The following is a 17,374-nucleotide window of genomic DNA, read 5'->3' as shown; positions in this document are numbered from 1 at the left end:
TGTGTGAGAGAGAGAGAGAGAGAGAGAGAGAGAGGAGAGAGAGAGAGAGAGAGATTCATCCTTACAGACAGGGAATGTGTCTCCCTGTGTGGCCTTTTTTGATGTCACTGTTGTAAGGCCCTTGGATGCTTTATTACAACTTGACAAGATTGGAAGCTTAGGTTTCTCACTTGGCATTACTTGGTGAGGGTGCAGGTTGGGCTGCACTGCTTTCTGTGCTGGCTGGTTAGTGAATGGAGTTAACCATGCAGACCTTTTCTGTCTTCTTGCTGTATTCTTTCCTTGTTTTTGGGTTAGCAAGAATGAACTTTTGTTGGGGTTCTTTTGGACATTTCTATTGGTCATTATGAATTTCTGGTTTTGCTGCTCCTAAGTCTTAGAGCCATAAGGCAAAAAGGAAACATAAAGAATGCCCTATTTCCTGGTCCCTCTTTCCAAGGTCCCTGCAATGGTCTGCCTTCTTCCTCTAACCTTTCAGGTCTCCTGTTCATTTTATATGTAATATTCAATACTTTTAGTTGTATTTAGATAGCAGTATTAGGAAAATACCTTTTCGTTTTCAACTGCTTTTTTTGTAAACCATGCTTAAATATTACTAGCTCATAACTTGGCTGTCAGTCCATAGGATATTGATTTTATTGTCAGTTCGCATAAGAATATTTCTAACTTTTAAACTGTAATACTCCTTAAAGTTATAAAGTAAAAGAGATAACACAAAGTAAAATTTTAAATAAAACTAATAATATTGTTAACACTTAAAGAGCCACAAATATAATGTCCAAAGTTGGTATTCATATATAAAATTTTATGTATTTAGTACTTTAACACAGGTAAAAATTATAAGAATCTATTTGATGGATTGCAGATGCCCAATAGCATTGAAAAGATGATCAGATTTAGTCATAGTGAAATGAATGTCAGATGAGATGCTGATTCCCACCAATGAAACTGACCCCCCTTTCTACAGAATGCACAGTGATATCCATATCTGAGCAAAGCTGAAAAATATTGCTTCTTAGAGAGGAAACTTGGCAGTGTTAACATCTGTATTGCTGTTACTCTGTTCTAGGCACACTAGTTCTTCTTCCCATCTTTCTGATAAAGTGAGACACAAAAGGGTTAGATAACTTACCCATAAGTAAGCGGGGCTGGGAGTGTAGTAGTAAAATGTTTAGGGATCATGTCCAAGGCTATGAATTCGATCTTCAGTATCACCAAACCAAACCAAACTAGCCAACTAGACAATCAAAAACAAAACAACCCACCAGAACCAAATCATAGGTAACGTAATGTTCCCATTCAGCACAGGCTTGTGTAGGTGAAACTATATAATATGTACAGGAATATTTACTGCAACACTGAATAAGTGTGAAGCAACTTTAAGAGTCTATACAAGAAAGGAAAATGATTAAATATTTCACTAAGTATCCATTTAAATTAATTATGTGTATATGTATACACACTTATTCCTATATATTTTTATACCTTACAAGAAGAAATTCAAGCAAGTTTTCAGGTTAGGATGCCAAATTAAATACACTTCTTTATTGCCCCCTGAAACTCTGCTAAACATTAGATAGAACCAAAAGCTATATGAAGATAATAGGAAAATGATATTAAAATTATGGGAATTATTAGATTAATAACTTTAGCAATTGTTAGCATCTGGGCATGGTGGCCCGTACCTTTAATCCTGGTACTTGGGATACAGAGGCAGACGGACTTGAGGCCCAGGCCAGCCAGGGCTACCTAGTGAAACTTGTCCCCCTCCTCCCATTGCTAAAATTGTTAGCAGGCCCCAAGTAGCTAGACCCTAAATTAGCTTCACAAAAATGTAGCCGACCCTAAGGGTCTTCAGAAAGGCTTAAGAGCTGCAGTTCCAGGTTTGCAAGGCTTCTGTAGTGAGCGCCCCGTCTAGAATCTGTTTCTTGGATACAAATCAGAAAGGAAGGTTCACCTTTATCTCCTTGAAGATTTTTAGACTATCTAAAACCAGAATGTTGGAAAACCGTTTCCTCTGAAGGCCTCAGGCAAAAGGCATGGCTTTACTGGCAACCCGTTGCACCCTTTCCTGATATTTGTCTCCTTTTCATGTCCCCTTTGTCTTCAGATGTTTCTCTTTCTTCTCCTTATAAGGGAAATGATGTTTGGAAATACCAGTCTATGACATTTGCTCCTACCTAATTCTGTATGACTGTTATCTTAATTTTGATTACGTCTGCAAAGGACTGATTTTCAAATTCACTCATATCATATTTACTGGTGTGTGTGTGTGTGTGTGTGTGTGTGTGTGTGTGTGTGTGTGTGTGTGTGTGTGTTAGAGAGATTGAGAGAGAGAGAATGATTTTAGTTTAAGTGTGATATGACACATTAAGAGACACAGTTTAGCTGGGCAGTGGTGGCGCACGCCTTTAATCCCAGCACTTGGGAGGCAGAGGCAGGCGGATCTCTGTGAGTTCGAGGCCAGCCTGGACTACAGAGTGAGTTCCAGGAAAGGAGCAAAGCTACACAGAGAAACCCTGTCTCGAAAAATCAAAAAAACCAAACCAAAACAAAAAAAGACACAGTTCAGTCTACAACGTTCTGTATAGTTTGTGAGGGTCAATGGAAAGGCATAAAAAGGTGCTGGAGAGTAGCTTGATGAAACTGAATCTAAAAAGGAAGCCAGGGAACTGTACTCAGAGCTTTAGATAATGTTTTTTGGTTATTTTTATTAGTGAACATAATAACTTTTATTTTTGTGATAATAATGATATTAGTTTTTGCGATATCATAATGATACTAGACACTAGCGAAGAAAACAGATGGGGATTTAAAAGTTGCAGAGTCTGTGCTCTGTTCGTAGGGTTGTTTGAAAGTTTTGCTTTAAGCAGCTCAGTCACTTCCTCTAAGAACTGCACCTTAGAGGTTCTGTGCAGTTCCTTCTCAGATAATCACTGGAGAGCCAGAGAAAAATTTTGTAGGTTTTGAAGTTTTGACTTAAAAGCTTGATAATTCTATAGTGAATTACTTAAGCTCAAAAGAGTATAACATTAATCAGGAAACTCTAGAGCTCCCTGCTGGAAAGCTGCCCAAGAGCCTGGGGTGCTGTCCTCTTCATGACAGTGAACAACAGAACATCTGAGCATCCTTTACTGAGAAGACTGTCGTTTACATAATTTCCCGAAGTTCTTGAATTTGCCTGCATATTATATAATCCTTTTTCTACTGCTCTTTAAAGTTTTTTATTTTTTATTTATTTATTTATTTATTTTTATTTTTTTATTTTTTGGTTTTTCGAGACAGGGTTTCTCTGTGTAGCTTTGCGCCTTTCCTGGAACTCACTTGGTAGCCCAGGCTTGCCTCGAACTCACAGAGATCCACCTGGCTCTGCCTCCCGAGTGCTGGCATTAAAGGCGTGCGCCACCACCGCCCGGCTAAAGTTTTTTATTTTTATTCTGTGTATTAATGTGAAGCCAATTTGTGTTAGTAGTAGCAAATCTGTTTTCCTCACCAAATAATTGCACGAAACACAAGCTCCCGTGATCTTTCAGGGATAGACAGCATGAGTTTCCCTATTTCCTTGAACAGGCTGACTGAAGACATCTTTTTCTTTTGGGAGGGGGGGTAAAAGTTGCATTAGTTTGTGCTAAACTGCAGCTCCTTTCCTTGCCAGATTTTTTTTTTTTTTTTTTTTTTTTTGGTTTTTCGAGACAGGGTTTCTCTGTGTAGTTTTGCGCCTTTCCTGGAACTCATTTGGTAGCCCAGGCTGGCCTCGAACTCACAGAGATCCGCCTGGCTCTGCCTCCCGAGTGCTGGGATTAAAGGCGTGAGCCACCACTGCCCGGCCCTTGCCAGATTTTTATTAAAATCCAAGAAACAATTGATAATTTTTATGGTATGTTGTATAGTACTATATAGATAGTATAAAAGACAATCATTTAATGTAAGGCTTGTTCCTAGAAGATAGTCTTATTTAAAGGTTATTTTATATGTGTAAAACTGTCAAAATATGAAGACAGGGTAAGTAGGGCAGGACTTTTAGGAAGCAATAAAGACTGTGAAGAATTGTGACTCAGAAGGAGATAGGATGCTAGAAGACTGGCTGTGGGTAAGAGAGAGATTTCTGTGGAACATGAATCGGAATTGTGGTTTGAATGAAAATGTCCCCCACAGGCTCAGATGTTTGAACACTTGCTCCCCGTTTGGTGGCACTGCTTGGGTAGGTGTAGCAGATGTGGCCTTGCTGGAGGAGGTATGTCACCAGGGGTGGGTTTTGACGTTTCAAAGCTGAGAGCTGCTTCCAGTTCGTATTCTCTGTTTGTGATTGTGGTTTAAGATGTGAGCTCTCAGCTTCCTGCTCCAGCGACCTGACTCTACTCTGCCATTCCGGGCTCTTATCACCCGAGAACTGTAAGCCCCAAAAACTTTTCTCTTACAAGTTGCCAAAGACTACTTTTTCAGTAGGAAAGGCTACTGTATTTTGACTTAACACTTGATTCTTAGTGTGTATTCACTCTTCTGAATTGTTGTGCCCTTTGTGGTTTCTGTTGCATGAGAACTATTGCTGTGTTGTTGTCCTCCGTGTGCTTTGGCAAATGTCCCCACGACGTCCAGAGGTTGACTTCTATGAACTTCTGTTTTTCATTGTGAGATTTGCTTCATGGCCTATCTTTGTAGTGTAGAGGGGCTGAAAGAACTGCTGTGGAGAATTGCTGAATGCTGCTAATAGCTTTGCAGTAGAACACAGTTGGATAGATGGATGCTCACAGTAAACGTGAGCTGTAAAGTGTGCTGTCTGCTGGATTGCTATACAAAAGTGTCATATGAATGTGGCGTGTGTGCTTTACACACTCAATCCTTGGTTCTGTAAATTGTCATCTGTTAGCCAGAAGTCTGCATTTTTTGTCATTTATAAAATTAATTATGCTTGTTTACCTACTTTTTCTTCTTTCTTTTGTACTAGGACCTTGCACACATTAGGCAATGTTTCACCATTAAGCTATATCCATGGCTAATCTACCCTTGTTAAACATATACTTCTAGACAGTATAGAATAACCTCCAGAATATTCAGCTCCTTTTTACTATAGCCCCTTACTTGAGAATTCCCTACCATGGCCTATTATATTAATTTCTAAACAATATATATTTTGTTTAAGTATTAGCAAATGTAATCTGAGCTTATTTTAAAAATTCAAATAAAATATTCTACAAAATATTTTAATAAGCTGTCTTCAGGCCTTTTGTTGGTGATATGTCCAAATAATATTATAACATGTTATATAATCCAGTTATTTAACTTATAGTTATTTTGGGTTTGATACATTCCAGTCATTATTTCTCTTTGTAAGACAGTTAAGGTTGAAGATTATCTATACACTAAATGCCATTTTAATTTTTGAGTATAGATAAAAGTACATGAAATAGTTTTTTATTTTGATTCTATAGTATATTGCTTTAATACTGCATGTATAAAGTCAATCAACAAAGACTAAGCTCAAATTACAGGGCTTCTGATAGGCAGATTTCAGGCAGTTCCTTTATCTGTGAAACAACAACAAAAACCCCCTTTTGGCTTACTGTACTGAACTGTGTTTAGTAGTCTGTGTTGGGTTATTTTTTAAGCATACTAAGAAAGGTACAGATAGAGGTAAGTTTTTGCTTTTGACAATTTCCTACTGCTAATTTTCTTTGGGGAAGGATAATTTTCTCCAGTTAATTTCATTTATCTTAAATAAACAGGTCCAATGAAATGAACTGTTTAATCATACCTTCATTAGTTGGTTTACTAGTAATAGACCATTTAATACTTTATGTTTTGAGCTCATTCTGTGGGTTTGTATGAGAGGAGTCACTTGCTAGGTTGTCTTCATCTTAGGAAAAAGGCAAGGGCTCTTTAAGGTAAGGGTTACTTAGTGTCTCCTTGTGTTAGACATGGCTAGTGGTAGAAACAAAGCAGCTGTTTCTCCTGTCTATATGCCATCCGGTGGAGAAGACAGCAAGTGTTGTAAGTGAAGCATGCTGGGAGGTAAGGATGATGTTGGGCACTGGGAGGATGAGAGGTGGAGTAAGTGTATGTCTTATGACTTTGAGATATCACAACGTTCGTGGTCTTAAGATGAATAAAAATGTCTTCTGTAAGGTAGGTGTGGTGCCATACATCTGTGTCAGTACTCAGAAGCCTGAGGCAGGAGGATTATGAGATGCAGACCAGAATGGGCTATATAGAAAATTGAAAATAAGCGTCATCTGTATAATAGCTAGACCTTATCTTAAAACCAGTCAAACAGAAAACCCATACATTTTGCAAAATAATATACTTCATATAAACCGTGAAATCCTGAGGTAAAATTCAACCATCTTATTTTCGAACAGTTTAGTAATGTGTCCAGAGGGTGCAGTTTTCCAGGTGGTGGAAGTGACATTGTCTACCTCTCACTCCAAAGCCTCTCTGAATGCCGACTTGCCTATGCTTAGAAAGAACAGAGGAGAGAAGGCCTGAGCAGGGAGGCCAAGGTGGTCCAGCTCACAGTAGATGGAGAACCAGCCCAGGCTTCTGCTTTGAGGTCTGCGCTTGGTTAAGTAAGATAACTAACCTCTATGGGCCAGTTCTTCAATTTGTGGTTGTAAGTCAAAGTACCCATAAACTATTTTAAAATATTTACCGAAGATATACAGACTACTTTGAAATATTAATTTTAAAAAGGAAGGAATTACTTATGATGTAAAAATGTTTTGCCCATTTGTTACAGTACACTGTGATTATGGTATTAACAAGAAAGCGAAAGAAAAAAAACCTATCATATGTAAAAATGATTGCCTTGTGGTTCAAGTAAAATATTATAATGCATATTGATTAATAATTGTGCTCCTATATTTTAAACCAGAATGTTTTGATTTGAGGCTTTATTTTTAACTAAAAACTTATGATTGATTATTATCATTTGGATCTAGGATAGAAACTCTTTTGCATTTAATTCCTTCTTGTTATGGGAGAGTAGATCGGAGAAGATGTGGAGGCGGGGAGGTTCTATATAAGAACATAGAATCAATGTGTTCATAGATAAAAATAACAGGAAGTTGAGATTTTGTTAAAGATTCAGAAATGTTATCTTAAATGTAATCCACTTACATTGCTAGGTTATAGTGATGTCCTTAAACAGTTTTAACATCTGTCACTAGCTCTTTTATGGTTTCCTGAATGCTGCAGATGCTGTTCTAGTTTGTAAAACGACTGCATCTCAGCTAGTTTTAGATTGCACTGTTGTAGTTTAGATGTGGACTGGATGACTTATCAAAAACTTCCATCTGAGATTTCGTGACTACAGTCAGGTAACTGAAAGCACATTAGGAAATACATTGCATCTATCTTTAGTTTCCCTGGGCAAACTAATATTTTTAAGGGGTTAACACAGTTAACATTTTCTAGAGCTTCTCTTGACTCAGAAGTAATAGTCCCCCCAAGACACTCATATGTCAGATATTTGAGGCCTTGTTTATTTATTCATGTGCTGTATGTGCATGTTATGGATGTACATATGTGTATAAATAGACTAGCCTTTGATTTTTTTTTTTACTTTTGACAGTAATGAATTCCAGATGTTACAGTAAGTCATATTTTATCATGAAACTCTGAGTACTGATCATAGTTGAACTTGGAATATATAAGCTTGAAAGCTTCAGAACTGGAGTCATACCCAGATGATGGGTGTTCTCATGAATTGAGCAGTAGAATGCTTCTTTAAAAGTGGTATTTCTGAGCCCCCTTTCTACCAGGGCTGATCATATTCTACTGATGTATGTAGCATATTCCAGGTAACTTTTTTGCATGCTATGGTTTGAGACTTTCTAGTAAGGAACTTCTAGGGGTAACTTCTGCCCTTAATTTAAGATCATATTCAATAAACACAGATTTATAGTAACAAATTCAAGGGTAGTGCTAAGGAAGTGGCCCAGTTGGTAAGGTGCTTGCCTGGTATCCATGAAACCCTCAGTTCCATCACAAGCATCCCAGAACCCACATAGAGTGCTGTCGACCTGTGGTCGCAGCATCCCAGAACCCACATAGAGTGCTGTCGACCTGTGGTCCCAGCATCCCAGAACCCACATAGAGTGCTGTCCACCTGTGGTCCCAGCATCCCAGAACCCACATAGAGTGCTGTCCACCTGTGGTCCCAGCATCCCAGAACCCACATAGAGTGCTGTCCACCTGTGGTCCCAGCATCCCAGAACCCACATAGAGTGCTGTCCACCTGTGGTCCCAGCATCCCGGAACCCATATAGAGTGCTGTCCACCTGTGGTCTCAGCATCCCAGAACCCACATAGAGTGCTGTCCACCTGTGGTCCCAGCATCCCGGAACCCACATAGAGTGCTGTCCACCTGTGGTCCCAGCATCCCAGAACCCACATAGAGTGCTGTCCACCTGTGGTCCCAGCATCCCGGAACCCACATAGAGTGCTGTCCACCTGTGGTCCCAGCATCCCGGAACCCACATAGAGTGCTGTCCACCTGTGGTCCCAGCACTTGAGAAATGAAAGCAGGAGGGTCAGAAGTTCAGAAGCTTTTTACATAGTTAGTTCATTCCTATCCTGGGGCTCCATGAGACTCTGTCTCAAACACATAAAAGACATTCAAAAAAGTAATCTGATGAAGTGACTTTTATCACCAATTGTTGATCTTTTATGCAGTTGAAAAATCCCAAGCACCTGAAGGCAGATAGGAAAGTAGCACATTGTTAGCCCCCAGGCAGCAGCCAGGCCTGGTAGTTATGTTTCAGTGTTTGCAGTAACATGGGAAGTAGATAATCACCTGATAGGGTATTCACACTTCTCTAACAATGTTACTGAGATAGTTCAGACTCTGAGAATCATACAAACACCTTTGTAGAAATATGACCAAGAGGTACAATTATGTTACCTGAAAAAAAATTAAGACCTCATGGAAAGTAAAATGTGAGATTTTCTCTTTGCTGTCTCTTTCTTCTCTTGCTAAAATACTTGGATTTGGCATAGACTTCCATAGTTTAGATGATACAATATTCCAGTTTTCTGATAGAGTTATGTCTGAGTCTTTAGTGTTAGATCATTAGTAAGACCTCTGTGTAGGTACATAGACTTTCCTCCTTTTTTGAGTACTGTGTTATAACCCACTGAACTAACCAGACTTTTCTTTTAAAGGTACAATACTTTGAAAAATACACAATACTAGGATAAATATAAATATGTTTTCAAGTATAACTTTCATCCTTTCATACACTTAATAATTTAAGCATATTTAGAAAGTAGTGTTTGACAAATAGGGGGTGACTATAACACTTCACTGTCACCAAGAGCAGGTCATCCAGACCAAAACCTAGAGGAGCGTTGCAGTTGTGTGAGTACCCAGCCCAGCAGGGTACAGTGAAGGCAGTGCCAAGCGGGGAATTTGTAGCTCCGAGTGCCTACACTCCAACGGCAGAGAGCGCTCAAGTAAAGAGCTTGAAAATGTACCCTAAAGCCTTGAAAAACCAAAACCCAAAGCAGAAGGTGGCAAGGAGTATCAGGGCAGAATTGATGAAATAGACTATATACAAACTTGTAGCCAGTAACATGGTAAATAGCCAAAAACTTGAAGCATTCTCACTAAGATCGGGGGCAACACAAGAGTGCTCATCTCCCCACTCTTCCTCAGTGTAGTGCTTGGACAATAAGACAGCAGAGTAAATTATAGGGGTACAGATAGGAAAGGACTCTTTATGATTCTATACACATAAAACCTTAAAACTTTGGAAAACTAGAGCTGAGAAACACACCCAGCAAAGTAGCAGGATACAAATTTAACATACACATGTTTATTAATGGTAACCATATCAAGAAATCAGGGAAATAATCTTCACAGTTACCGTAAAACCATCTAGTAAATCAATCCCCAAACCTTGGAGTAAACCTACCCAAGGAAGTAGAAGACCTCTCTGTCAGATGAATAGATAGTGGAAATGTTGTGCATAGACACATGGGATTTTATGCAATTGTAGAGACAGGTAAATGGTGCAGTTTGCAGGAAAATGGGTGGAACAGGAAAGTGTACTAGGTGAGATAACCAAAATAATAAAGAGAAAGAGTGTATGTTCTCTGTCATACGCATATCTCATACATACACACATCAGTTTGTCTGTCTATCTGTAATTACATGAGAGTGAGTATGTGTAGTGGACATGAAAGTGGCCGATGAGAGGCAAGAAAAAGAGACTAATGGGATGGGAGTGGATAGTAGAACACACATGATATGAAAATGAAAGGGGAAATATCAATACTGGGGAGAGGGAAAGGTGTAAGCAGAGGGAGAACATGAAGATGGGGGAAGAAAAGAAGGTGATGATGGTAGTTCATCCACTAGGATGTATGCAAAAAGCAGAAAGAAAACCTGGTAACAGATAAAGATGCTCCTGGAAACCATAGGCTATCCAACAGAAGTCTCAGTACCAGGGGTGAGCCCAAATGGTTGGTCTAGGAGGCCACTAGGGCCCCCAGAAGGATACAGTTATTGACTCTCACTGCTGGTTACTTCTCAGCACTGATGAAACTGTGTTGCTAAAGAGATTTCCTATGCTTTGGTCTCAGGATGTGGAGAAATCCAGCTGGAACTGGGGTGGAAGCCTCCTTCCCGCTTTTTTAGCTCACTACTGCTAGAAGATGCTAGGCAGACTGTAGAGAATTGTCATCAAAAGTCTTAATTTTTGATGGGAGCTGCAGACCCCAATGACTACACTATAGTTGATTTTTATTACTCTTTGGGGGCCCACCAGCCAGCTCCCAAATAAATACATGGAGACTTATTCTTACTTGTGAATATCTGGCCTTAGCTTGTCTTGTTCTTAGCCAGCTCTTCTAAGTTAAATTACCCTGTTTCTCTTTGACTATGTTTTGCCCCTGTTTTTTTTTTTTTTCCCTGAGACAGGGTTTCTCTGTGTAGCTTTGCGCCTTTCCTGGAACTCACTTGGTAGCCTAGGCTGGCCTCGAACTCACAGAAATCCGCCTGGCTCTGCCTCCCGAGTGCTGGGATTAAAGGTGTGCACCACCACCGCCCGACTCCCTGTTTTTTTTTTTTTTTTTTTTTTTTTTTTTTTTTTTTTAATGTTTCTTGATTTTATATCTTTCTTTCCTTCTTACTCCATGGCTGGCTGTGTGGGTTGGTGGCTGGCCCCTGGCATCCTCTTCTTTTCTTGCTCCTTCCTCTTCTCCTGAGCCTAGATTTCTCCTCCTATTTATTCTCTCTGCCTGACAGCCTGTCTATTCCTCTCCATTCAGCTCTTTATTAGACCAATCAGATGTTTTAGGCAGGCAAAGTAACATAGCTTTACAGTCAAACAAATTCAACATAAAACAACACATCTTTGCTTTATTAAATGTGAGAGTCCTTCAGAGTCCACCTCTAGCCTCCTCCCACCTTTCCAAGGGTTCCTGGGTGGAGGAGTGAGGAATGAGGAAATATTAGGTAGAAAGAGACAATAAAAAAGACAGACACACAGGATAGCTTTGGGAGGGCCCTGGGTCAATATCTAGTTGCCCAGAGCTTTATTCAAAAGGGCTTTTTATAATATGCCCAGGGGAGATGCAAAAGACCCCCACCCCCCCACCCCCCGCAAGTGTAGCCAAGTGTAGACCCTTCCAAATACCTGGTAACCACACCCTTGGCCAAATTATCCCATTATGCAGCTCTGCTGGGTAAAGCAAGCAAGCTCAGATTCTCTGACCTTGAGTAAGATCTCACTAGGCAGCCTCTGTAGGCCTCCACAATTAAACAGTATTTTACAGCATAAATGAATGCAACACATCTTAAACTAATATTCCACAACACTACACTACTGACTGGCCAGGCAAAATGTGCCCACAGGTCTGATAGTGGCAAGTTAAGTAGTAGGGGAACCATCTGCTCTCTGATCAGATTTTAGAGCTGCCCAATGGGAGGGAATCCACATTTACTACTACCAACTTGGTCAAATGCCTTTGGCTAGGGATGTCATAGGCCCTAGAGGGGAAGTTACTGCTATTTTCCTGCTAACTGGACATGATGTGTCCATCAGACTGCTATCTAAATATTGTGTTTGTACCCTTGGTTAAGTGCTACTGTCAGCTTTCGTCAGAGACCCTCCCCTCTTTTTTTTTTTTTTTTTTTTTGCAGTGGGTAGCAGTAGCTGCAGAGACTTAGAACTGGTCAAAATGCTGAGAATAGGGGCTGCTTGCAGAAAGCTCAGCCATAAGTGGGAGTTACGTATCACCCACTTCGAGGCTCAGGGAATATTGCAGAAGACGGGTGGGAAGAACGTAAGAGCCACAGAGAGGAAGGAGTGGAATGAATTGGAACACTCCTGAGAGTGACATTACCATTGCACTCTTGATCTCATAGCAGTTATGAGTCCTAGCACAAGACCTATACAAGGTTGGGCCTGCCAACATCCTGTCATGGGTGGGGCTAGGAAGAGGAAGAAGGACCCATGAATATCCCATGCCCTGTCCCTATAGACAGATAATGGTAGCTAAGGGACTCGGTCTCATGAGACCCCACTGCTCCCTGAGGATCTATGGCCAGTTATTGGTCCATTAAGGGAGGGAGAGGCATTTTCTTCAATGGGTAGCGCTGATGAGGAGTGTGTATGCTCTGTAAATTATCCCTCTCCTGGGTCCCTATAGCAACCCTAAGGAAACTCACTTGCTTACAAAGAATAAACAAACGTAGGCACAGCAGTAGAAGATGACTGTGGAGGGGATCACTGGGAGCAGATGGGGAACAGAGGAGAGAAATGGGCGCAGGGATTATGTTTGAAAGTATGTTGAATTATTTCTGATAACTGTAGAGGGATGATAGTACTAGCAATTTCCTCATTTTGAGGAAGAAACTCAGAAATAAATACTGGGAAGCCGCATTCAGATTTTTACTTTGGCATTTTGCATTTTATATTTTTAACCTGTTAATTGAAACTGACTTGGCGATCTTTTCTCCTTCCAGATCACTCAACTTCCAGTGGTACACTATCTTTTAAACCTAGTCGATCGTTGGTCACTCTTCCCACTGCTCATGTGATGCCATCTAACTCCAGTGCTTCAATTTCCAAACACAGGGACTCTGTAGCATCAGAGGGCTCTAAATGGAGTGCAGGCCTCCTGCAGACATTGGGAGACCACAGGAGAGGGGAGCAGGACTCCTCTCTAGACATGAAAGACTTCAGGCCCCTGCGGAAATGGTCATCTTTGTCCAAACTTCCTGCCTCGGAGAACTGCAACCAGAGTGGCATTGTGTGCACAGAGGAGTTGAGGAGTGACTTGGAAAAGGCGGGGAAGGGCGGCAGGGCTTTCCCGTCCCACTTAAGGACCTTTGGGCCTAGTTGCTTACATGACAGTATGGAGATGCTTAAGCTCGATGACAAAGAAATCAGTAAAAAGCGCTCGTCAACCCTGGACTGCAAGTATAAATTTGAGAGCTACAACAAAGAGGACATCAGAGCCGCTGCCTCCGCTCTCAGGAGACAGACCTTAGACATGACTTACAGTGCCTTACCTGAGAGCAAGCCCATTGTGACAGGCTCAGAGGCTTTTGAGTCTCCCAAGTATTTAATGCTTGGCCAGCAGGCGGTAGGTGGAGTTCCCATTCAGCCTTCTGTGAGGACTCAGATGTGGCTTACCGAGCAGCTACGGACAAACCCATTGGAAGGCAGAACTACAGAGGATTCTTACAGTTTAGCCCCTTGGCAACAGCCGCAAATAGAAGAGTTTCAACAAGGAAGTGAAACACCAATGCAGGTAAGGCTCGAAACCTAGTGTTTGCTTCCCTCCAGTGGACATTTTGTTTATTGCAGTCAGTCTATGACTGCCTACACCACGTCCCTCACAAGTTAATAAATGTGAGTGCCATAAATTTGACATGCTGTGTTGATTAGAAAAACAGAGTCAGAGGTAAGTTAACATGAGACCCTTAAACATTGTGCTTAACTTGACCTTTACTTTCTCATTCGTTAAGTAGGCATAAAAAGAAAACATGTTCAGTCTAAAGAAATATGAAACAAAAACAGAAGCTGACATGGTATAAGAGAAGGAAAATTGATTTGGAAAAAATAGGTCTTGGATGTTTTTCCTGATCATATCACATTTAGGACCTAAATTTTTTCTTTTTTTTAATTAACGCTTTTAACATGCACACAAAATGTTGATTTTATTATGGGATTTTCTTACTGTTTTTCTTCATCCTCTGCTCTCCCCACCCCAGTTCGGTTCCCTCTTGTTGGTTTCCTTCCTCATTCACAGAGCCCTCTTGCTCTTACGTCATAATTTCTGCTCTCTTTTTTTATTCTTCCTCCATCTTAGCCCTTTCTAGTTGGTAACTGTTGCCCTTACATATATAAAATTAAAATCTAGCTTACAATATGAGAGAGAGCACATGATATCTGTCTTTCTGGGTCTGGGGTACTTTGCTTCATAGAGTAATTTCAAGTCCCATTCATTTTATGCAGATGCCATGTTTTCATTCTCCTTCATGGCCAAGTAAAATTGCATTGTGTACCTGTACCACATTTTCTCACCCGTTCATATATTGATGGACTTCTAGGCTGGGTTCATTTCTAGCGGCTGTGGATGTCAGTAAACATGGCCGTTCACCCACTTGTGTGGTGGGACTTCGTCTTAGGTGCTGAGAACCCAGTGTCTGTGACCTGTTACTTCATTTCTTTGGGCCTTAGTTTCTTGTATAAAATGAGAAGATGGAGCCCAGTGATTTGTACCCTTTGGTAATGGTTTCTTTGGATTTAACCTCTAAGTCAGCTGCAACTGTTAAGTGAATCAATCATCATTGAATCAGTTTAAAGGAACCACTTTATGATATAATACAGCATAGAGAGAAACATAGTATATTAATCCCCATTGAGTATGTGGAATAACATGCTAATGGGTAAATTTCTTGATTTGGAAAAGGGATTGATATGATGTACACTGTGGAGAAAAAACTCAGTTTTGAATCTTCCTAGACCATAGAGAGGGAGAGCACAATTAATGAGAAACATTCCTGTATGCTTTAGAGAAGTGGTTCTCAACTTGTGGGTCGTGACCTCTTTGGAGGTTTGAACAACAAACCTCTGTGGAGGTTTCACAGGGATAGCATAAGACCATCAGAAAACACAGATATTTACATTATAATTCATAACAGTAGCAAAATAACAATTAGGAAGTAGCAATGAAAGCAATTTTATGGTTGGGTGTCACTACAACATGAGGAACTGTATTAAAAGGTCACAGCATTAGGAAGGTTGAGAACCACTGTGCTAAACCATCCTCCAGAGAGGGTAGGTAGTGTAATTCTGAAGAATTTTCCTCTGTGGTTGAAGAAAAACCATCTGCCTTCATTGGTTTAGGATATAGGACTCTGTGCACACTGTTCACCACTAGTCTTGGCTCTTTCCTCTGTGTTTTGATACCCCACCCAGGATACCCCAAACTGACTCTGTAGGGTTGTGACAAATTCTTGACTTTGATCCGGGAAGAATGCTTAATTTACATGTGTCCTTTGTATCCCTTGTTTTCAAAGTGGGATGTGGAGAATGTGGACCTCTACGTGCATTAACCATTAGATTCTCTGAAGTTCACGGTGGATCTGCCCCATGGTGATTAAGTAGTGAATTCTGTGGCTAATGTTATAATTTTCATGTTCCCTTGGCTATACTTGTTTAAAAAGGAAGATGAAATTTTGTGCCTATATGAATCATAAAATGGTTTGATCAGTCAAGGTATTGGCAACTAATACTTTTAACATGTTAGTGGAGGCTTTTCTGTTACTTAAATGAAGATTTTGATTAAGTAACATAAAAGACAATTTCTTCAAAGTGAGTTGTGAATGAAAACTTTGTATTGCAAAGTCTGGCTTCTAGCTTGGAAGAATTTTATTATGTTCTTTGTAATCACTATTTGTTATCACTATTTTTGCATGTTGTGTCTGACTTTTTGACTGAGATAATCTACATACTGAGAGATGAGATAATGACACTATAGTGTCATTACATTTTGTGACACAGGAGGTAGCTTGGAAAGCATCTACTATTTTATTTACATGTTTTAAAAATTGATTTGTCTATATGTGTATTTTGTCTATATAATTTAGCATGTAGTTTCTTTTAAGAATTTTTTTTATTCATTTTGCATATCAACTACAGATTTTCCCTCTCATCCCTCCTCCTGCTCCCTCTCAGCCCCCCCCCCCCATCTCCTCTTCAGAAACTGTAAGGCCTCCCATGGGGAGTTAGCAAAGCCTGGTACACTCAATTGAGGCAGGTTCAAGCCCCTCCCCCTGCATTAAGGCTGAGCAAGGCATCCCACCATAGGTAATTGGCTCCAGAAAGCCAGTTCATGCACCAGGGATAGATCCTGATCCCACTGCCAGGGGCCTCTCAAACAGATCAAGCTACACAACTGTCCCATGTGCAGAAGGCCTAATCCAGTCCCATGCAGGTTCCACAGCTATTGGTCTAGAGTTCGTGAGCTCCCATGAGCTTGGTTCATCTGTCTCTGTAGATTTCCCCATCATGATCTTGACCCCTCCCTCCCCCCTTGCTCATATCATCCCTCTTTTCTGTCTTTGATTGGACTCCTGGAGCTTGGCCTGGTGCTTGACTGTGGATCTCTGCATCTAGCATGTAGTTTCAAGACATTAAAATGAGTATTAGCATATAACCAAGCCTTACTCAAAAATAAGGCTATGGTAGAAAATTCACTATTTTATGGAGGTCCCCCTCTTGTGTTTGTATTAGAAAATCTTGATTTTTACTTTATTTGGGAAAAGTACCTCTCTTGGACCTTTGCAATACAAAACTCTTTATAATTAGAACATTTTATAGCCAATAGCATATAATGTATAGCAATTTCATCAAAGTCAAATATTCATTTGAATAAAGGTGGTTCTGATTGCATTTTATAGATTAAAATTTTTACCACTAAAAATGTAAAAGATAATATTAGATGTTTAAAAATTAGTTTACTTTTAGTGTCCTGTAAATTAAGATAATTTACTTCATTATATGAAGTATTTGAATGTTCATTGTCTTCAAAGTTTTATTCCTTACAACTTACTCGATGTATCATGATTAGACAGAATAAGCTCCCAGTTGTAGAATGGGCCTTCTCCTCACTTTAATGAACTACACGATTCTGGAATCCTCATGTGACAGAGTGAGGAGAAACCCTGTAAGTTGATGACTAGTCTTGAAATGGATGGAGTAGTGAGCAATATGATGAAGGACACAGGACTTTCCCACTGCAGTTTCACTTTTTCTATCAGTACAGCCAACTGTAGGACTTAGGTACTTTTGCATAGGTAATTACTCAGACCATTCTTAGTGGTTCTCAACCTATAGGTTGTGACCCCTGACAAACCTCT

General features: G+C 40.1%; 1 protein-coding gene across 13 annotated transcripts in view; it reads left to right on the top strand.

Annotated features, from left to right (window-relative positions):
• The window catches only part of Cep85l (centrosomal protein 85L), a 121,061-nt gene that overhangs the window by 23,940 nt on the left and 79,747 nt on the right, over positions 1-17,374 (top strand). For all 13 annotated transcript variants that reach the window (XM_076552474.1, XM_076552477.1, XM_076552479.1 and 10 more), the window contains one exon: positions 12,968-13,758. In XM_076552474.1, coding sequence (XP_076408589.1) covers positions 12,968-13,758 — 791 coding nt within the window. The remainder of the gene's footprint in view (positions 1-12,967; positions 13,759-17,374) is intronic.

The sequence above is a fragment of the Peromyscus maniculatus genome, chromosome 16 (assembly GCF_049852395.1).
Source record: "Peromyscus maniculatus bairdii isolate BWxNUB_F1_BW_parent chromosome 16, HU_Pman_BW_mat_3.1, whole genome shotgun sequence".
Classification (NCBI taxonomy): domain Eukaryota; kingdom Metazoa; phylum Chordata; class Mammalia; order Rodentia; family Cricetidae; genus Peromyscus; species Peromyscus maniculatus.
Note: the sequence above shows the minus strand (reverse complement) of the source record. Positions and strands in the feature narration are given on the sequence as shown.